General features: G+C 45.4%; 1 protein-coding gene and 1 pseudogene across 1 annotated transcript; one reads left to right on the plus strand and one right to left on the minus strand.

The window, feature by feature from the left end:
* Window positions 1-516: 516 nt before the first annotated feature.
* LOC128054260 (NADH dehydrogenase (ubiquinone) complex I, assembly factor 6-like) lies at window positions 517-1,977 on the minus strand (annotated as a pseudogene).
* A 4,950-nt stretch (window positions 1,978-6,927) lies between these two features.
* TMEM202 (transmembrane protein 202) lies at window positions 6,928-21,641 on the plus strand. Its single transcript, XM_052646874.1, has 5 exons — window positions 6,928-7,008; window positions 7,249-7,501; window positions 19,929-20,078; window positions 20,615-20,746; window positions 21,460-21,641. The coding sequence occupies exons 1-5, from the start codon at window positions 6,928-6,930 to the stop codon at window positions 21,639-21,641; spliced, it is 798 nt and encodes a 265-aa protein (XP_052502834.1).
* Window positions 21,642-21,871: the final 230 nt, after the last annotated feature.

Raw genomic sequence — 21,871 nt, forward strand, 5'->3', positions numbered from 1 at the left:
GATATCTTGCAAAACATCAGTTGCTGTTTTCCTAGTAGGTTGCTTTCCTTCCTATTGATTTGTAAGAGTTTTTTTTTTTTTTTGTCTGCATCAAGCCTTAGTTGTGGCACACAGGCTCTTTCGTTGTGGTGCATGAACTCTCTAGTTGTGGCTTAGTTGCACCGCGGCATGTAGGATCTTAGTTCCCTGACCAGGGATTGAACTCTCATCCCCTGCATTGCAAGGTGGATTCTTAAACACTGGACCAGCAGGGAAGTCCCTTGAAAGAGTTGTTAATATATTCTTGCTACAAGCCCTTTGTTAGATATCAGAGTTGCAATATTTTACCCCACTCTGTGGATTGTCTTTTCACTCTCTCAATAGTATCTTCTGGTGAATAGAAGTGCATAATTTCAGTATAATCTATCAAAATTATCCTTTGTACTTAACACTTTTTCATGTCTTGTTTTTTTCCAACCAAAATTGTTTTTTCAGTACCACAAATTTATTTTAATATCTTTTTCTCTATGACTAAATTCACAGTGATAATAAAAGTAATGTGTTTTTCTGTTGTCAAGCTGGGTACGTGCTAAGTCCCTTCAGTTGTGTCTGACTCTTTGCAACCCCATGGACTGTAGCCAGTTTCCTCTGTCCATGGGATTCTCCAGGCCAGAATACCGGAGTGGGTTCCCATTTCCTTCTCCAGGGGACCTTCCCGACCCAGGGATCAAACCCACATCTCTTATATCTCCTGCATTGGCAGGCAGATTCTTTACCACTGGCACCACCTTTGATGCCAAGATGGGTAGAATATGTTAAAATCCACCTATTGAATTTTCTTTAAATACTCCTCCAAAGCATCCTGCTAAAAGGCAGGGAGTTTTCACTTTTGCTTTTGTGGAAGGACCCAGAATGCTTTAAGTGCAAATGTGCTTGGCTAGTAATGACATATGTCTCTCACATTTTTATCATTGGATCTTCTGTAGAAAGTTCTCTTGTGAAATACCACACGTTGTATTTATCAAACATATGAATAGCCAAGGGAAGGAACATCATCCTTCTGCTACTGTGATAGTACATTGTTCTTTTTTTGTGTGATGCAAGGACTTCTCCTTGCAGTGGCTCCTCTTGTTCCCCAATATGGGGCTCTAGGGCACAGAGGCTTCACTAGTTGTGGCACGAGGGCTCAGTAGTAGCGGCTCCTGGGCTCTAGAGCACAATCTCAGTAGTTGTGGCATATAGGCTTCGTTGCTCCATGACATGTGGGATCTTCCTGGACCAGGAGTCAAACCTGCATTGGCAGGGGGATTCTTTACCGGTGAGCTTTTGAGAAGGCTGAAAGTACTTTGCTCTTAAGCATATGACAATACCTTGTGCTTTTCCAGTGTAATTTGCAGCGTGATCTGCCCCGAGATTCTGTATACCCAGTATTTGCAGTGTTAAATAAAGAAGAGAGCTCTGTGCTTTCATCATAATTTTCCAGTTTCTACATATTATTATGTAATTTGTCATCCAATTTTTTTCTTCTTCATCAATGATTTTTTAGAAGCCATTTTTGATCAGATTATGTCTTTTGACAGCAGCCTCCCATCCACTTTTCCCTCTCAGTGACCGGTGTGGGGGCCTGGTTTTCCATCCTTACTGGGGCTATGTGAAGTCAGTCTGGGGCCCAGAAACAGGGCCTGCTTTGCTGGTGTGCAGACCTTCCACAGCTCAATAGCCACAGACTGATGGGGTGGATTATCACAGTATATATAGTCCACAGTTTTGTTTTGTTTTTCAAAACTGCATTCGCATCAGTCCAATTGTTTTCTCAAAGACCGAGTCTTTAACCAGCCTGATCTAGTTCTGCGTTGAACTCACTCAGTGCGAGAGCAGAGCTCTGGGATTCTGCAGGGAGCAACAGGGAACATAAATAGCCATCGCGTATTGTTTCCACAGGAGCTCCAGGTAGCAGGGGCCTATGCTCAATCCACTCGCTCCACTGGCCGCGGCCATGCTCCCCTCGGGTCCCATGAGTCTGGAAGGTGGAGGTGGTAGCACACAGTGGGGATCCCAAATTGTTGCTGCTCTTTTTTTTTTTGGCTGCACCTCATGGCATCTGGTTCCTTGACACCCACCCCTTGCATTGGAAGCATGGAGTCTTAACCACTGGATCACCAGGCAAGTCCCCCAAACTGCTTCTTAAAGTAGGTGAATTGCAATGTACACAGTCATTGTTGTTCAGTCACTACGTCGTGTCCGACTCTGCGACCCCATGGACCGCGGCATGCCAGACTTCCCTGTCTTTCACTATTTCCCAGAGCTTGCTCAAACTCATGTCTACCGAGTCAGTGATGCCATCCAACCATCTCATCCTCTGTCTCCCCTTTCTCTTCCTGCCCTCAATTTTTCCCAGCATCAGGGTCTTTTCCAATGAGTCTGCTCTTTGCATCAGGTGGCCAAAGTATTGGAACTTCACCATCAGTCATTAGATGTGAATAAATGCTTGTTTTGTCATATTCATCCCAGGCTTTAGCAAGATCCCAGCTGGCCTGCACATCTTGCCTTTTGGTAGTACTGAGACTTGAATGGTGCCTGACTTACTCTTTTACTAGCTAGAGAGTTGCATCATTTACCCAATCAGATACTGTTCATAAAATGCCCACCTTACATCAATAGCATCTCTTTGGTAATGTGCTTCTCCATGCCTACTTCTGGAGGGGCAAGAGGTGACACATTCTTTCCATTAACATATGTATTTCATGTCTCAGAGTGGCCTGTGCCAAGACTGTGCTTGAGGAATCTTGGAAAGACAGTTCAAAAATAATAATAGATAGTATTTAGCAAGCACTTATTAATTGCTCAATATAGATAGTGTATTTATCATTAATATCAATATCCATCAATAATAATATTTAGTGTGCAGTTATTAAGGCACTATGCTAAGAGCTTTGTGCATGTTATCCCATTTCATCTTCACAGTAATTCTATGAGGCAGGAAGACTTTTTATCCCAGTTTTAGAGATGAAGGAACTGAGGTTCAGTGAGGTTAAGGAAATTTCCCCAAGGAACTTGGCCTGTAAGTGTTGGAACTAAGTAAATGCCCAAACAGGATAGAAATGCAGGCCTGCCTATTCACAGCCTATATTAGCTCTCTGGTCATACATGGTATCTAACAGACATGCTGTACAAGCCAGTTTGATGCAGCTGGAAAAGTCTTTCCTATAATCGTGGCAGTAAGGTTAGAATATTCCAGCAATTAAAACTTCACAAATCTACTCTCCCAAGTCATCCCACCCTCCCCTTCTCCTTCTGCACCCACAAATCCATTCTCTCCATCTGTGTCTCTATTCCTGCCCTCCAAATGGGTTAACCACTACTATGGATAAAATAGACAGTGGGAGGCTGCTATTCAGGAGGGAGCTCAGCTCAGTGCTCTGTGATGACCTACAGGGATGGGGTGGGAGGTAGGAGGGAGACTCAAGAGGGAGGGGATATATGTTTACATATAGCTGATTCACTTTGTTGTACAGCAAAAACTAACACAATGTTGTAAAGCAATTATACTCTTGACAAAAATAAATAAAAAGCACTGAAAAAAGCTTCACAATACAATTGCATAGCATGACATAAAAGACTCTTTGTGATGTACCCCCCACACCCAATAGAACCACTCTGCTTATAGTGCCTTCAGAACGTCATGATATTTGTGGCTTTCTGCCTTGAGACATACTATTCTGTTTCACATGCCCTTCCACTCAATTATTTGTCAAATTCCTTTAAAATTCAGCTTCAGTTCAGTTCAGTCGCTGAGTCGTGCCCAACTCTTTCAGACCCCATGAATCGCAGCACGCCAGGCCTCCCTGTCCATCACCAACTCCCGGAGTTCACTCAGACTCACGTCCATCGAGTCAGTGATGCCATCCAGCCATCTCATCCTCTGTCGTCCCCTTCTCCTCCTGCCCCCAATCCCTCCCAACATCAGAGGCTTTTCCAATGAGTCAACTCGTCGCATGAGGTGGCCAAAGTACTGGAATTTCAACTTCAGCATCATTCCCTCCAAAGAAATCCCAGGGCTGATCTCCTTCAGAATGGACTGGTTGGATCTCCTTGCAGTCCAAGGGACTCTCAAGAGTCTTCTCCAACACCACAGTTCAAAAGCATCAATTCTTTGGCACTCAGCTTTCTTTATAGTCCAACTCTCACATCCATACATGACCACTAGAAAAACCATAGCCTTGACTAGACGGACCTTTGTTGGCAAAGTAATGTCTCTGCTTTTGAATATGCTTTCTAGGTTGGTCATAACTTTTCTTCCAAGGAGTAAGCATCTTTTAATTTCATGGCTGCAATCACCATCTGTTCTGTGATCATCAATCAGTCTGTTGTTCCATGGTCCAGTTCTAACTATTGCTTCCTGACCTGCATACAGATTTCTCAAGAGGCAGGTCAGATGGTCTGGTATTCCCATCTCTCTCAGAATTTTCCAGTTTATTGTGATCCACAGAGTCAAAGGCTTTGGCATAGTCAATAAAGCAGAAACTCAGATGACCATTATATCTACTACTGTAGGCAAGAATCCCTTAGAAGAAATGGAGTAGCCATCAAGGTCAACAAAAGAGTCCAAAATGCAGTACTCGGATGCAATCTCAAAAACGACAGAATGATCTCTGTTCATTTCCAAGGCAAACCATTCAATATCACAGTAATCCAAGTCTATGCCCCAACCAGTAATGCTGAAGAGGCTGAAGTTCAACAGTTCTATGAAGACCTATAAGACCTTTTAGAACTAACACACAAAAAAGATGTCCTTTTCATTAAAGGGGACTGGAATGCAAAAGTAGGATGTCAAGAAACACCTGGAATAACAGGCAAATTTGGCCTTGGAGGACGGAATGAAGCAGGGCAAAGGTTAATAGAGTTTTGCCAAGAAAATGCACTGGTCATAGCAAACACTCTCTTCCAATCCATCTAAACCTCCATCTAAACATCTAAATCTTCCTTAATTTCCCTCTGATGGCATTAACTCTTCTGTTCTCTGTATTAACCTCTTGCGTGCATGCTAGGTTGCTTCAGTCATGTCTGACTCTTTGCAACCCTGTGGACTATAGCCCACCAGGCTCCTCTATCCATGGGATTCTCCAGGCAAGAATACTGGAATGAGTTGTCATGCCCTCCTTCAGGGGATCTTCCCAACCCACAGATCAAACCTCTGTCTCTTATACCTCCTGCATTGCAGGCAGGGTAGCTCAGCTGGTAAAGAATCTGCCTGTGATGCAGGAGACCCCAGTTTGATTCCTGGGTTGGGAAGATCCCCTGGAGAAGGGATAGGCTGCCCACTTCTTGGGCTTCCCTGGTGGCTCAGCTAGTGAAGAATCCACCTGCTATGCGGGAGACCTAGGTTTGATCCCTGGGTTGGGAAGATCCCCTGGATAAGGGAAAGGCTTACCTACTCCAGTATTCTGGCCTGTAGAATCCCATGGATTGTATAGTCCATGGGGTTGCAAATGTGACTGAATGACTTTCACTTTACTAGAGGGGCTGATGGGCTTCCTAGGTAGGGCACTAACTGGTAAAGAAGTGAAGTGAAAGTTGCTCAGTCTTGTTCAACTCTTTGCAACCCCACGGACTATACAGTCCTTGGAATTCTCCAGGCCAGAATACTGGAGTGGGTAGCCCTTCCCTTTGCCAGGGGATCTTCCCAAACCAGGGATTGAACCCAGGTCTCCTGCATTGCAGGTGGATTCTTTACCAACTGAGCTAGCTGGGAAGCCCCTCTACTTAATATGAAAATGTGTTGCTCACTCATTCAACATGAAATACTATTCTTCTCAGGCAGTAGGCTAAGTTTTAGGAGACAGAGAGTTAAATAACACTTTTGGAGAAAGAGGACTATATGCTAAAGCATGGACAAAAACTAGCTATTAATAGTAGCTCTCACCAGCTGAAATAAAGAATAGGTTTCCACAAGTTGGGATGGGTGGGGAGAGCATATGGTAGGAGAAAAGTGTGCTGGGACATTCTGATTCGCCCCAAACTTTGGAAAACAAGAGCTGGTGATCCAGCTGGGCATTTACTGGAATCAAAGCTCATGCTGTGGAACAGGATGACATTTATTTGGCATCTTGGGTTGGTTTTGAGCCCTTGTGGGGAAAGGAGTTAGGACCAATGCTGAGAGTTGTCTGAAAAAGAGACTTTGAGATACTCCAGGCATATGTTGTGCTAGCCGTGGAACCAGAGAAAGTCTGTTCTCCTCAATTCCACGTGGAACTCAACACTGCTGAATTATCTTAATGGTAGCTTTCAGCACATTGGCTGGTAGCCCCCTTGGGTAGGGACACTGGCATTTTCACAGAGCCCTGTCTGCATCGGTCGTGGCAGAGGCTGTGAGTAGAGGACATTGAAAAAGGCAAACTAGAGCAATAAGGAAGAAAAAGGTGGATGCTGAATGAAGGACTATGGCTGACAGACTGATTCCTGCATCTCTTGAGACACACCTGAGGTCTTCCACTTAAAATTGGGGCGAGAATATGAATTCTGAACTGCTGAGATATCTCTATACATAAACATATTTATATTCTGATCAGATAGATAATCTTAAATTATAACCACAAACTATTGAGTCCTGGAGACATCAGAGTATACTTTTTCATTTGTTTTTAGGGAACTACATCTCATTTATCTTATGTCCCAGGACTTGACATGTAGCAACTGGTGACAAAATATTTGTGGATTTATTTAACAAGGGAGTTGGGAGGGGTCAGAGAAGGAGGGTGCAGAGCATCACACCTATGTGCACATGCTGAACATTTGAGGATTTCTTCTCAATCTGACCAGACCCAGAATATGAAGCAGAAATGGAATCTGTGCCAAGGGGTTTCCAGCACCCTTTGAATTCTGCCCGGTGTGTATGAGGATGTACCTAGACAAGTTCCGTGGCAGTTAGAAAGTGAACTGGCTGCCAAGATGGAGAGGGAGGAGCAAACAGTCTTCACCTTCTACTATCCCGAGGTTCCCAAAGTCAAGGGGGACCGGAGATACCAAAGGGTGAGGAGATGGCTAGTTGTAGTTCAATGGGAAGAAGAGGACTTGTTTAGAGGTGGGTCTAGACAGAGTGTCCTAAAGATAGGGAAGAGATGACCCTGAGCTGTTTTTTCTGGAAGGAGTAGGGAGAGATGTCCTAGGCTCACATGTGGGGGTGCTTGAGGTAGAGAAGAGCAGGGACCCCGGGGAGTAAGGGTTATCTTCTCAGGTAGGCAATGTCTCCCTCATCCCTCGCCCTTGTAGCCTACCCTCCCCACCCAACATCCGAGTGCCTTGATGCCACCCCAGAGGCGACAGCAGCATGTGGATCAGACACACACCTACATCCGAATGTTCTGTGGCAGCCTCTGTGGCTTTAGCCTCCTAGTGCTGATCTGCATGTCCCCACTGAACTGGGTGCAGTTCCTGGTGATCAATGATGGCCTTGAGCTCTACGCAGGACTCTGGATCCCATGCAACCATGAGCTGTGCTGGAGCCACACACCCAAGCCACCCTGTGAGTGTCACTGAATTGAATGCTGCAGGCCCCACAGTTCCAGAATTTTCTGCCTCATTGGCTCTTCATCTCTTTTCCTCCGAGATCTTTTGACCTTCACCTCTCTGAGTCCAGAAGGGATCTCAGCCAGACTGTGAACATGGACGTCCTTTTCTCTGATATCCTCGGTGTACCCGTTCTCCTTCATACCTCAGGTCATTTCCTCTCCCAGATTATGAGCTGATAGCCTTTTCCTCTCTGTGAAGAACTTGTTTGTCATTTATGAGCTGTTCTTGTGATGCAATGAGATTGTTAGCCTAATGTGGTTTGCAGAAATAGGAGCGCTGGATCATAGCTGGAGGATGGAGCAAAGTGTCTCAGCCTTGGTCAGTTTTAACTTTCAAGGTCAGTTTGTTCTGCTAACTGAAGAAGAGAAGCTGACTGTGTGTCAGATATGTAGTATGACAAATGCCAGATACTTAGAGAATAAAGTGTGGAATTTTTGTGAATTTAAGTAAATCTGAAGATGAAACACATAATATTAAAAAATAAATTTCTAGGGGAACTTCCCTGGTGGTACAGTGGCTAAGAATCCCAATGCAGGGGGCCCAGGTTCAATCCCTGGTCAGGCTACAAGATCCCATATGCCACAACTAAGACCTGGTACAGCCAAAAAATAAATATATTAAAAATAAATTTCTAGGACCATATGCATGAAGCTTTCAACCAGAACTAAGACTTAGAGGAAAGCTAAAACTGTACTATACAGTTTCCCCAACATCCACCAAGAGATACATTTATGCAAAAGGACAGGTACTGTGAAAGAAAGCATACATGAGTAAAGTGTTTATTTCTCCGAAGATGAACAGGAGTCCAAAATTTGTGGGGAGGGGGCATCTATCCAACCCTGAAGTGGAGTATCACCTATCTGGCATGGGCTCATATTTAGGATGGGTTTCTCAGGTAGTTCTAGCGGTAAAGAACCCACCTGCCAATGCAAGAGACATAAGACATAAGGGTTCCATCCCTGGAAGAGGGCACAGCAACCCACTCCAGTATTCTTGACTGGAGAATCCCATGGACAGAGGAATGTTGGTGGGCTACAGTCCATAGGGTCGCAAAGACTCAGACAAAACTGAAGCAACTTAGCATCCATGCACACATATTTAGTATCTGGAACTAAGGGATAGGATCCTAAAATGAGATCTTCCAGAAGGAACTAAAATGAAAGGCAGGCAGACAATTCAACTACATCTTCAACTAAAACTGAAAACTAGAGAAAATAATTGTAACAAATATGAAAGATAGAAGGTTAATGGCCTTAATATATATTAGATGATTTACAAGTTTTTATTATAATAAAATACCTCCATAAATAAACCTTTTGTAAACAATTTACAAAACAGACGCTGCAGATGTCTAACAAACATAGAAAAAATTACTTTAACCTCAATCCGTCATTAAAGAGCAGCAATCAAATGAACAGTGAGATAGGATGTTTAGCCATGATATTAACAGAGATGTGTAAATGGTAATATCTGTGCACAGTGCTGCACACTCTCACACCATGAGGAACAACCAAAGCAATATGATAAGTGCATTCAGAGATTTACACTCACTAACTTCATTTCTAGAGAAATGGAGTAAGAGATAGAGGCCTAGTGACTTCCCTGGTGGTCCATTGGTTAAGACTCTGCTTCCACTGCAGGGGGCACTGGTTCAGTCCTTGGTCACGGGAACTAAAGATCCTACATGTCTCGCGGTGCATAAAATACAAATAAAAATAGATAGAGGCACAAACATTAAGCTGCAATTGTATTTATGTTACTGGGTACCCAGGCTAAACCTCAGGCTTTGAGATTATTACTTAACATTTTTTTAATAATTTTGTTTATTTTTGGCTGTTCTGGGTCTTTGTTACCATGTGGACTTCTGTCTAGTTGCGGTGAGTGGGCTTCTCACTGCAGCGGCGTCTCATCGCAGAGAGTGGGCCCCAGGGCATGTGGGCTTCAGTAGGTGCTGCACATGGGCTCAGTAGTTGCAGCTCCCCCACTGTAGAGCTCAGGTTCAGTACTAGTGATGCCTGGGCTTGGTTGCTCCAGGCATGGGGGATGTTTCCAGACCAGGGATCAAATCCGTGTCCCCTACATTAGCAGGCAGATTCCTTACCACTGAGCCACCTGGGAACCTCCTATTTAAATCTTTAATGAATCAGAATCTTGAAATGTTGTCACTTAAGCAGTAATTTATTTCTTGGAGCCTTGAATTCACCTATGAGGCCAACTATTGTTTAGAGAATGTCAACTGAGTTAAGTACACAGTTGTAAATATCCACCCTATTTCCAATGTTGTGCTATGCTTAGTCGCTCAGTTGTGTCCCACTCTTTGCGACCCCATGGATTGTAGCCCACCAGGCTCCTTTGTCCGTGGGGATTCTCCAGGCAAGAATGCTGGAGTGGGATACCATGCCCTCCTCCAGGGGATCTTCCCAACCCAGGGGTCAAACCCAGTTCTCCCGCATTGCAGGTGCATTCTTTATCAGCTGAGCTACCAGGGAAGCCCATTTCAGTGTTAACTAGTCCTAATTCTAGGGTCAGTAATTAATCTGCAATACAGATTTCGTTAGGAATGCCCCAAATGTTATCAGTATGTCTAGGATTCATCAGCCTGTAATAATAACATGCTATTGTAAGGCAAGTGCTGAGAAAAAGAGAGCGAGCCAGGCAGTCAGGCAAGAAAAGGGAAATTTATTAGAGGGAAAAGAGAGGGTGACTGGCCCTCAAAGAGAACCAGCAGCCTCCCTTTCTGACGGCAGCCTTCTTATACCCCACCAATGAAAAATTCTCTGAAGAGATGGTCACATAGCTGGAGGTCTGGAATCTGGTGGTCTTGCAGCTTTGAGAAGATAGGCGCCAGTGAGGCAACAGGATGCCATTTGGGGAATTTGGTCAATCTCAAGGATCACTGTGAATTATTCTTTGTTTGCGAGGTCGACATTATGAGCCATCTTATCAGTGAGACCCCATGTGGACCCTATCATTCCAGCCTTTTTGATTTAGGATAAAGGCCGAAGGTCAATCTTCTGTAACTGCTTCCTGTAGGACAGGGGCATCATGGGGGTGAGATAAGAAAAGGCTGGAATGTAGGTCAAGGGGATTTGTGTAAGGTCAAAGTTTTTGATAATCTGAGTGAGTTAGAAGTAGCTTGTGGATAATTTGGTTGGTGAGGGCTTGTAAGCGATCCTGCCACTGTAAGAGTTACACTGGGCTCCATAGAGGTGACGAGAGTTGGGGTCTGGGGCCCTGGGCACCTTCAGTCTTCAGCAGTGAGTCCGAGGAGGCTGGGCAGAGCTGGGTTGAAGGACTCCTGCTTGGGACCAGGAGGGGATGTTCGGATTCCTGGAGAGGGATTTGGGCAGTCAACCTTCCAATGTCCCTTTATGCCACAGCTGGGACATGGACCTGGAGGAAGCCTTGGCTATAGGCATGAATGAGCCCGGTGTCTTTCTTTACCGCATTTGAAACAGGGCCCAGGTGGTTTCCTTTCTTTGCTGGTTGGTGGAGGCTTGGAAACCATGCAGGACAGTGGCTAAAAGGTGGTCTTTGGCCTGATCTCATTGGGCCTTCTCTAGCTTTGCCTTTTCTTCCCAGTTATTGAAAATCTTAAAGGCTAAATTTAAAAGGTCTCGTTGAGGGAGTTGAGGGCCTTCTTCTGCCTTTTTTTGGTTTCTTTTGGATATCTGGGGACAACTGGGACATAAAATGGGTCTAATTTTGTGTATTTTTGTAGCACTTCCGTTAACTTGGCTAGAAATTGTGCCGGGGTTTTCGTCTAGTCTTTGAGTTACTTCCTGGAGCTTAATCAAAGTTGACGACTTTATGCCCTGCCTTTTGAAGGCCCACAATGAGGCAAGCAATCATAAGATCTGGCTGCTCCAGATCTCCCTGCCTGATAATCCCAGCTGGGATCATCTCCGGGGCGGGGAAGCCCCTATGGGCTCAGCGTCCTCTGTTCTGTGTATCTCATCAGCATGCACCTGAGAGGCTTGCCATATTCCTTCCTTCTCTTCTGGGAGAAGAGTGGGTGAAAGGATGATGTAAATATCATGCCAGACTAAGTCATAAGACTGGGTAAGATACTTGAATACCTTTAGATAATTATCAGGATCTGAGGAGAAGGAGCCAAGACTCTCTTCAATCTGAGCTAGATCAGTGAGGGAGAATGGGACATGAACCCCAACAATGCCTTCTGCTCCAGCTCCTTGCTGTAAAGGGAGGAGTGGAGCAAGGGAAGGAGTGGGGTCCTGCGGTGAAGTTTCCTGTTTTAAAGTTGTTCAGGACCGGGTACACAGAGGGCATCGAGGAAGGTCCTGGTAAAGCCATGGGACCCTCAGGGTAGAGGGTGGGGCTGAGGTCTCCGTGTATCTCAGGCACAGGCTGGGGAGGGGGGTTGGGAGCTGGAGGCCTGCGCTTGAGAAGGAGGAAGGTAGGAGGGTTCCTAAGATAGAGGTTGTGGCACTGGGTCTGGGGCAGCTGCAAGGGAATCAGGAGCGCTAGGCGTGGGCTGTGGTCAGGAGGGTGGAAGGAAGAAGTCTGAACAGGGAACAGGAAACACTGTATTGGGAGGATGTGGCCCAGAGTGGGCTAAGAGTACTTGAGAAGTAGAACAGAATTCACAGATGGGGTCCAGAGCGAAGAGCAAAGAAAGCCTGAACGTAAGGGATTTCTAACCACTTACCATTATGGCGGCAGAAGTTATCAAAGTCCTGTAGAGGATTATACTCGAGAGTTCCGTTTTCTGGCCACCGGGACGTGTTATCAAGTCTGTATTGCAGCCAGACAGTGTTAGAATAGTAAATAAGTCTTTTTGGTCTGATCTCCCCTTGGAAGCCCAAACCTTTTAGGTTTCGGAGAAGACATCCTAGAGGAATAAATTTTGAGGGCGGGGACTGAGAATTTCCATTTGCGGTCGAATAGGGAGGTTAGCTGCTACTGCTGCTAAGTCGCTTCAGTCGTATCCGACTCTGGGCGACCCCATAGACGGCAGCCCACCAGGCTCCCCCGTCCTTGGGATTCTCCAGGCAAGAACACTGGAGTAGGTTGTCATTTCCTTCTCCAATGTATGAAAGTGAAAGTGAAGTCGCTCAGTCGTGTCTAACTCAGTGACCCCTTGGACTGCAGCCTACCAGGCTCCTCCATCCATGGGATTTTCCAGGCAAGAGTACTGGAGTGGGTTGCCATTACCTTCTCCGATAGGGAGGTTAGACAAGGGCGAGAGAAAGTGACGAGAAAGATCCGAGAGAAAAGGCGTCCCTGTTCTCAGGATTTTCTCAGAGAGTAATAATAGTCTGCTTTGAAATGGGCGTCCCCTATTTCAAAGTCAGATGGGGCACAAGGCCAAGGGCCGGAGGGCAGTGGGGATCCTCCCACCTAGTGCTAGGACTTGGAAATGAAGAGAGAGAGAGAGAGAGAGAGAGAGAGAGAGAGAGAGAGAGAGAGAGAGAGAGAGAGAGAGAGAGAGAGAGAGACAGAGAGACAGAGAGACAGAGAGGATCCAAGAGAATGGGATTTCACTCACCCTTGTAACCGATGGATGAAATGTGGGCCAGTGTGTGGATGTCAGTCCAGTTGGGATTTCACTCACCCTTGTAACTGATGGATGAAGTGTAGGCCAGCGTGTGGATGTCAGTCCAGCAAGGCAAGTAGAAAGTCCCGTCCCCGAGCTCGTGCAGTTTCTTGGCCAGGTCCAAGGGAGGGGCCCACCGGAGGTGGGCTTGTGAGAGGAGCCCACCCACTTGCGGTGGGTCTTCCCTCCCGGGTTTCGGCACCAGAAAGTAAGGTGAGTGCAGAGAAAAAGAGTCCGAGCCAGGCAGTCAGGCAAGAAAAGGGAAATTTATTAGAGGGAAAAGAGAGGGTGACTGGCCCTCAAAGAGAACCAGCAGCCTCCCTTTCTGACGGCAGCCTTCTTATACCCCACCAATGAAAAATTCTCTGAAGGGATGGTCACGTAGCTGGAGGTCTGGAATCTGGTGGTCTCGCAGCTTTGAGAAGATAGGCGCCAGTGAGATAACAGGATGCCATTTGGGGAATTTGGTCAATCTCAAGGATCACTGTGAATTATTCTTTGTTTGCGAGATCGACATAATGAACCATCTTATCAGTGAGACCCCATGTGGACCCTATCAGCTATTATTGCCCAAGTTCAAGAACTACAAACTTTTACCGACTGGATTGCAAAAATTTAGCCACCTCTGCCATGGTGTCCCCAGTCATTTCTGAGACTTTCACTGGGGCTATCTCAGATGGGCTCAGATGGGCTCAGATGGGTTCACGTTCCTTCGTCCTAGACTTACTTCAGGCCGCTGTTCCTCTACCTCTTTCTTCCCCTGCTTCTAGATAACTGATAGCCTCTGTGCTGTGTTGGTGATGGGATGAAGAAAGAGTGGGGGTAAAGGGTGCAATCCTTCATTTCCACTACTAGGTCTCAGCATGCAACAGACCTTTCTGCTAATTTCTTACATAAGTGAAATCAGACCGTAATGTAAAGGAATGTGTGTTGCCAGTGAGAGGGACCTGAACTGTTTTGCAGAAGGTAAAGAAAGCCTGGGTCTTTAGTCCAGAGCCAGGACCCTGGGAACCGTCACACAATAAACACCCACAAGCTGTGTAGGGATGTTTGATTCTAGTGTATCCAGTAGGTACAAGTGAATCTAAATACAAAGAAGGTTTTCAGAACTTCCTCTCCAGAGTGCTAGGTATCCATCCAGAATCTCTGGTATTCCAAAACCACATCCTTTGGGCACTTCCTCTGAGCCTGGGGGAGTTTTGATCTTACGCTCCTGGAATGGAGGCACAATGGCAGCAGCTTGGAGGTTTAAATTTGGCTAAATAAGTGGACTGATTGCTCTGCTTGTCTCCAGCAGCACCTTCCTCATCCTCAAAGCCAATGTCTACTTTCCATCTCCATTTACTCAATCTGGCTCCTTCAGAGTTAAAAGGTGCTAGATTTCTTCGGAGTACTGCTACCCTGTCCTGGCTTTGATTTTTGCTGAAGGCACTAGAGTGAAGTGAGGGGAGCCCTCTGGGAACATCTCATTACCAGATGACTTCTCTACTCTGCTCTTTACTGTTCCTCTTTTGATGTTGGAAAAGAAATGTTTGCTTTATTGAAGAACCCAGCAACTCGGGGAGAAGGTGGGCTTGTGTCCAGACACCAGCTCTGAAGATTCTGCTCCATCATGAAAGCTTCTCAGATGGTAAAGAATCCACCTGCAAGGCAGGAGACATGGGTTCGATCCCTGGATCGGGAAGATCCCCTGGAGAAGGGGATGGCTACCCACTCCAGTATTCTTGCCTGGAGAATCCCATCGACAGAGGGGCCTGATGGGCTATAGTTTATGGGGTCGCAAAGAGTCAGACACGACTGTGCATATCTATGAATGTTTCTAAAGGGAGAATCATTTGGGAAGGAGGTCAGAGTCTTCATTATCTTCCACTGTGTGCAGACTTTTTTTCTGATTGGTTGGTGGTGAGGTAACAGGGTGGTATTTTAGGAACCTTGTGCTCAGGCTGAAGTCACCATCCTTTATGTGGGTGGGGGCCTTAGTTCCCAGTTTCAGGACTTAACGAAGCTCAGGTTCTTTTTTTGTTTGTTTGTTTTTTGGCTGCACTGGGTATTTGTGGCTGTGCGTGGACTTTCTACAGTTGCGAAGAGCAGAGGCTACTCTTCACATGGGCTTCTCATCGTGGTGGCCGTCTTTGTTGTGGAGCACAGGGCCTAGGGCACTGAGGGTTTCAGTAGCTGCTGTCTGTAGGCTCCAGAGTGAAGGCTCAGTAGTGGTGGCCTAGGCGCCTAGTTGCCCCTCAGCATGTGGGATCTTCCCAGACCAGGAATCAAACCGGTTTCCCCTGCATTGCAAGGCGGTTCTTAATCACTAGACCACCAGGGAAGCCTGAAGCTCAGGTTCTTGCTAACAGAATTCAGGGAAAGACAAAGTTGATAGGTAAGAAGTGGATTTATTTAGAGAGAAACGCACTTCACAGACAGAGTGTGGGCTCTCTCAGAAGGCAAGACCAGCATGCTCTTTCATCTCATGTTGTCTTCAGTTCCCCACTGCTTCCTTTTGGGGTGTCAACAGCCTTACAAGAGATGAGCATCTCACGTGAACCAAGCCCATTTGTTCACAAGAGTGGGGTGGCTTCCAGCCCTACACCTCTCACTTTCCAGAGACTCTTGGGCAGTTTTCCTAATAATGGAAGGGGATCTTGCCCATCACTTACAAACTGCCAAATGGTTTCTCAATTCACTGAGAAACGCTACTTCTTTCTAGTTGGCCAGTGCCCCCTCCTGTCCTGGCAGCTTTCACATGCTACCTGGTGGTGCGCTGAAGTACAGAATCACTGATTGGGCTGACACTAAGAATAGCAGCAAGGATATTATCAAGTTTTCCAAATGATTTGGACTTCTCTGCCAAATTGAAAGAGATGTCTCTTCCAGGATGTTAGCTTCATTGTCTTCCCTAACTGGGAGGCTTGTTTTGCTATTCCCGCAACCTAAGTCCACATCAATGCATGTCCTTAAAGAAAGCTTAGAAATGTTTGGGTACAGGTGACCCACATGGGTGTTCCCTCTATCCAGGGTGCTCCTCTCTGGACCAAGATTTCTTACTGACATGTACAAGTAGGGACTTTTGTAACAGGTTCTAAAATGTTTGAAACATTACTAGGTAAGCTGCCATATAAACTGTTGGTTAGGGCTTCCTTGGTGGCTTATTGGTGAAGAATAACCAGCCAATGCAGGAGACATGGGTTCGATCTCTGGTCCTGGAAGATCCCACGTGCCATGGAACAACTAAGCCTCTGTGCCACAACTACTGAGACTGTGCTCTGGAGCCTGCAAGCCGCGACTACTGAAGCCCGCACACCCTAGGGCCAAAGCTCTGCAATAAGAGAAGCCACCACGTTGAGAAGCCCGCATGCCACAGTGAAGAATAGCCCCTGTTTGCCACAACGAAGACCTGGTGCAGCTCAAAATAAATAATTTCATTTTTAAAAATTGTTGTTTAGAAGCTAAAATATGATTTCTTCTTACAGGATGTAGAGGCTTGAATTCAGCTTTCAGATCTTTGTTTTGTTACATGAATTTTAGAAAAAACTATGAAGTTAGCCAAATATAGCTGTTTGAGACTCTGAAGCTGAGTGCTTAGTTTGGTTAGATAATTTGTTGCATATCATTATCACGGTAGACATGGTTCCTCTAAGGGTTTAGACTATACTATGCTGCAAACCTTTAGTTGTTCTCATGGAATTGTGAGTGATCTTGTTTATGGAGTTTTCAGGCGAAGAGAAACTCAGACTAAAAGGATGGTTAAGAAGAATGTGAAAGTTAGTCTTCCCCTCGTGGTAGAAGAAAGACTAGACTGTAACATCTTAGACAGGAGTTGGACTGGATATCTTAGTCCTCTTTTGTGTTTTAAATATCGGAACTCATGTGAATCAGCATAAGCTAAAGAGTGAACTTCTTTATAGAGATTCAGAAGAATCTCATAACTCCCAAAGGCAGGAAGTTTTCTGGACCTCAGGGAATTCCAGAGGAGACTGTGATCTCAGGCAAAGAAAATCAAGCCAACTAGTCATTCAGTCTCTCCTGAACTCCTTTGTCACTTCACTTTGGTTATGCTTTATTTTATCTCTACAGCTCAGTTTTTCCTGTTTATTAGTATATAAGTGCCTGGAAAGGGGGATATCCCAGGCTAGCTTTATGTCTTCTTGGTTCAAGTAGGCAAAAGAGGAAAGTAGCATCAATCAGTCCCAAATCCAGATAGCCAAGCACAGGAATTAAACTGGTACCTTTCCTTGGTCCTACTAATGATAGTCAAAGGAGTTGTAGGCAAGGGTCCAGGGCTTGATACAAGGGCTGTGAGGGCCCATGGAAGACTACAGCCTCAATACTGCAAAAGATGCTTCTCACACTGGGCTTCATGCAGCTCAGTCTAGCTGATGGCTCTAGCTGGCTAGCTCTGTATATCATTTTATTTGTTTATTTTTGGCTGTGTGGGTCTTCACTGCGTGGGCTTTTCTCTAGTTGTGGTGAGTGGAGGCTACACTCTAGTTGAGGTGCACGGACTTCTCTTTGCGGTGGCTTCTTACTGCAGAGCGCAGTCTCTAGGGCTCTTGGGTTTCACTAGTTGTGACACAGGGGCTCAGTAGTTACAGCTCTAGGGCTCTAGAGCATTGGCTCAATAGATGTGGAGCAGTGGCTTAGCTGCCTCCAGGCATGTGGGATCTTGCCGGATCAAGGATTGAACCCACGTCCCTTGCATTGGTAGGCGGATTCTTTACCACTGAGCCACCAGGGAAACCCCTAACTGGCTAATTCTGAATGACCTAGTTTTCAGAAAATGTGCTGCCCTTGGGTTTTCGTGTTTTAATGTGGCTAACTTGTTGAGGCCATATAGCACCTGACCTCTGTGGGTAAGAGGGTGAAAAAGAAAGTGAAAGTGAAATTTGCTCAGTCTTGTCTGACTCTTTACGACCCCTTTGGAATTTTCCAGGCCAGAATAATGCAGTGGTAGCCTTTCCCTTCTCCAGGGGATCTTCCCAACCCAGGGATCGAACCCAGGTCTCCCACATTGCAGGTGGATTCTTTACCAGCTGAGCTGCAACGGAAGCTCAGAAATATTGGAGTGGGTAGGAGGGTGGTTTCTCTTAATGGAAATTACTGTTATTGATTTTTGTTAGCCAGTGGTATGTTCTAGACAACAAAATAAAACTTAAGAGGCAGTTTGTGGACAAGGATAAGCTTGGTAGTCTTCTCTCTAAAGTTACTTGAAAGCTGGACTTGGCTTTTTAGGCATAAAAGTGCTTAGAGAAGTTTTCCTGGTAGGGATGAGCTGGCCCTTGTTACATTGAGACAGAAAATAAGCTAGATGAGGAAGCACCCTATGAAGAAATTGAAGATATTGGTAGATCTGTGGTACCTCAGTAAAAATACATCTACTTGTAAGTTACTCCATTTCTTAATTCTCCTGTAAAACTGGGGAAGATAAAATACAGAAGAATTGTTCTATATTGCTGGGGAAGTCAAGCGAAGGATCTATTTCATGTTAGGGATATAGTAGCAAAAAGTAAGCGTTGGCGGGGCTTCCTTGGGGGTCCAGTGGTTAAGAATCAGCCTTGCAATGCAAGGGACACAGGTTCAATCCATCCCTGGTTCAGGACAATCCCATGCTGAGGAGCAACAAAGCCTGCTGAGCCCATGTGCTGCAGTCTCTAAAGCCCACTCACTTAGAGTCTGTGCTCTGCAACAAGAGAAGCCACCTCAATGAGAAGCCTGCCCGCCCCAACAAAGAGCCCCCACTCGACTCGCCACAAGTAGAGAAAGCCTGAGTGCAACCATGAACACCCACCACAGCCAAAAAATAAAATAAATATGCAAATAAACATTAAAAAAAAGTCAGGAAGGGTTGGCATGTTCCCTCTTCTTTCTTACCAACACCCAGTCTGAAGGGGCAGAAACAAGGAGAGCAGAACCCTGGAGCCAAGAGATGAGCAAGAGGCGTGTTATGGCACCAGGGTCAGGGCACTGGAGCAAAAGAACCTTAGCAGACCTGTCCTCAAACACACGTGAGGTGGGGCCTTGAGAGACTCAGAAAAAAAAGGAGGTATCTGTGGGGTGTTAAATTCCTGCAATCCAGTAAACTGGGGGCTTGAAATCATTACGATATGGGAGTTAAGGTAAATGTGACTTCATTTTATAGTCACAGGCTGATTGTTCACGCCAGATACATTTAAAAGAGAAAAATAAATAGAAACAAACTCCAACAATGGTAAAATCATTAAGCAAAGTATGTTGATATGATAGACTATCTTGTAGCCATTAAGTGTGATGTTTACAGCAGATGATCTGAGAAAACCTTACTGCATCATCTCTTTAAAAAAATCACTAAATTCAGTATCATGTTGACTATGTACAGGGGATAGAAAAATACCCGAAAGAAACCAAATAAGATGCTAACAATGGTTGTCTGTGGGTAGTGGGAATGTGGCTGATATACTTCCTGCTTCTTGGCACTTTTGTAGCCCCTCCAATGCTCTATTGAGTATGTATTACTTTTAGAATTAGAATTAGGAACAAGAAAAAGTTCAAACGTGTTGTAATATTGGTCACACCTCTTCTAAGCTGGTCTACATCTAAGTTACTGTGCTAACGTACCCAGAACTATTTGTATATTATCTTTAGTTTTACAGTGAAGGTTTTGCCTTCATAGTAAAAAATTCCGAACGTCAATGAAGAGCTGGGAAAGATTCTTACCTTGTGCCCGGGACGCCACATAGCAAGCTCAGTTTCATCCTCTTTAGTCTTCTCTCCCTTCTCTTAAGACTCTGTCTGGTTTTCTTAAGGAGAGGTTCCCAGCTGGACTAACCAAGCCTCTCCTTCTCTTTGGCAGATTACCTCCAATATTCCAGGGCCTTCTTCCTCATGTCTGTCTTCACCATACTTGTTGTCCTTGGCTGGCTCTTCAGTTCTTGCCTCCCTAGAAGAGGAAGGGTGACTGGTAACTTGGATCTGAAGGTATCCATGCTCAGCTTCATCTCAGGTACAGACCTAGATGGCAGGGTAGTACTGTGGTAAAACTGCTGAGGGAACAAACTTCTGTGTGGGTTTTTATCCTCTTTTTCTTGTTCCCTTTCTCTTCTTCATTCCATCAAGTTGCCAGCTACCTGCCCTGTCTTACTGTATGAAACACATTCGTTAACTTAACCCAGGGAAGAGGCCTCACCTTGGTCAGTCATCTTGATTAGATTTTTATCTCTTTGATCCTTTCTGTGTAATATGGCATGCGCTTCTCCAGTGGCTTAGTGGTAAAGAATCTGCCTGCAACGCAGAAGACGTGGGTTCGACCCCTGGGTGGCGAAGATCCCCTGGAGGAGGAAATGGCAGCCCACTCCAGTTATTCTTGCCTGGGAAATCCCATGGACAGAAGAACCTGGCAGGCTACAGTCCATGGGGTTGCAAAAAAGTTGGACACAACAGTGACAAATAATGTGGTGTCTGGAAGTAGAAGAATTGAGGGTAGCAGTCAAGGCAAATTAAAGACACTGAGGGGTGTGACATGTTTTCTTCTGGTCCTAGCCTCCTGCTTGCTGCTCTGCCTCATCCTGTTTCTGGAACAGGTCGACTTGTATACTTCGGAAACAGTGGAGTCAGCTCTCCTATGGCCCTATCAGGTTAATTGGGGGAGTGACTTCATATACTTGTTTGCGGGTGAGTCAGTCCCCTTTCTGCCTTAAGCTAGGAGGATGGAAGGGGAAATCAGTTCTTGAAAGGGAGGAGGAATCTAGGAGAAATAGAAGCACTAACCATTCCTATTAAAAACATTCATACCTCAAGAGGCAGTGTGGTATGGTAAAGAAAACATGCGTTTTGGAATCTGAAAAAAATCTAGAATTAGTAACCTGTTCTACTAACTGGCTTCCCTGGTGGCTCAGACGGTAAAGCGTCTGCCTACAAAGCCAGAGACCTGGGTTCAATCTGTGGGTTGGGAAGATCTCCTGGAGAAGGAAATGGCAACCTACACCAGTATTCTTGCCTGGAAAATCCCATGAATGGAGGAGCCTGCGAGGCTACAGTCCATGGGGTCGCAGAGTCAGACATGACTGAGCGGCTTCACTTTCACTTTTCTACTAACTGAGGCACAGATGGGTTGAGAAACTTGCTCAAGACCATAGAGGAAGTAGGAACCATGATTTGCATCCAGGAGGTTCAGGCTTCGCCCTAACCACGGAAGAAGTACAGTAATGAAATGGGAGTGCAGGAGGGTAAAGGAACCCTGCTGGCGGGGGGCGGGGGTGGGCAGGGGATTGACTTCACTGAAAAGAGACCTTGTGAGCTGAGTATTGAAAGAATGAGTTAGAATTTTCAAAGCCCAAAGACCATCTGTCTCTTGAAACTAACCTCGAATTCTTCTTTTCCCCTAGGGATTGTCTCTTTCCTCAATTACATAACTTCCAGATCTCCTCCTCTGGATCAAGACATCACTGCAGTTCCTACAGAAAAGTCAAGGCTGGGATTTGGTCCAGTGACTCTGCCTGTTGAAGATGACTGGTCAGAGCTTCTGACAGAATCTTTGAGTGAGATCAACAAAACCCATCAAATATAGAACTGTGACTGATAAGAACCCAACTACTGCTTGACTTAAAAACAGGGGAGAAGCTAACTGAGTAGGGAATGATTGTGCAAATTTGAGGAAACTCTCCTAATATCATGTCCATATAACTGAAGGGGACAGCATTAAAGCTGATGAAATGTCCTTTGTGTATGTTGCATCCAAAATGTGTATGATAGTCATAAAGCAAATAATGAAAACTCCCAGAAGAAAAAGTTGCTAAA

This window comes from Budorcas taxicolor, chromosome 10, assembly GCF_023091745.1.
Source record: "Budorcas taxicolor isolate Tak-1 chromosome 10, Takin1.1, whole genome shotgun sequence".
Lineage (NCBI taxonomy): Eukaryota > Metazoa > Chordata > Mammalia > Artiodactyla > Bovidae > Budorcas > Budorcas taxicolor.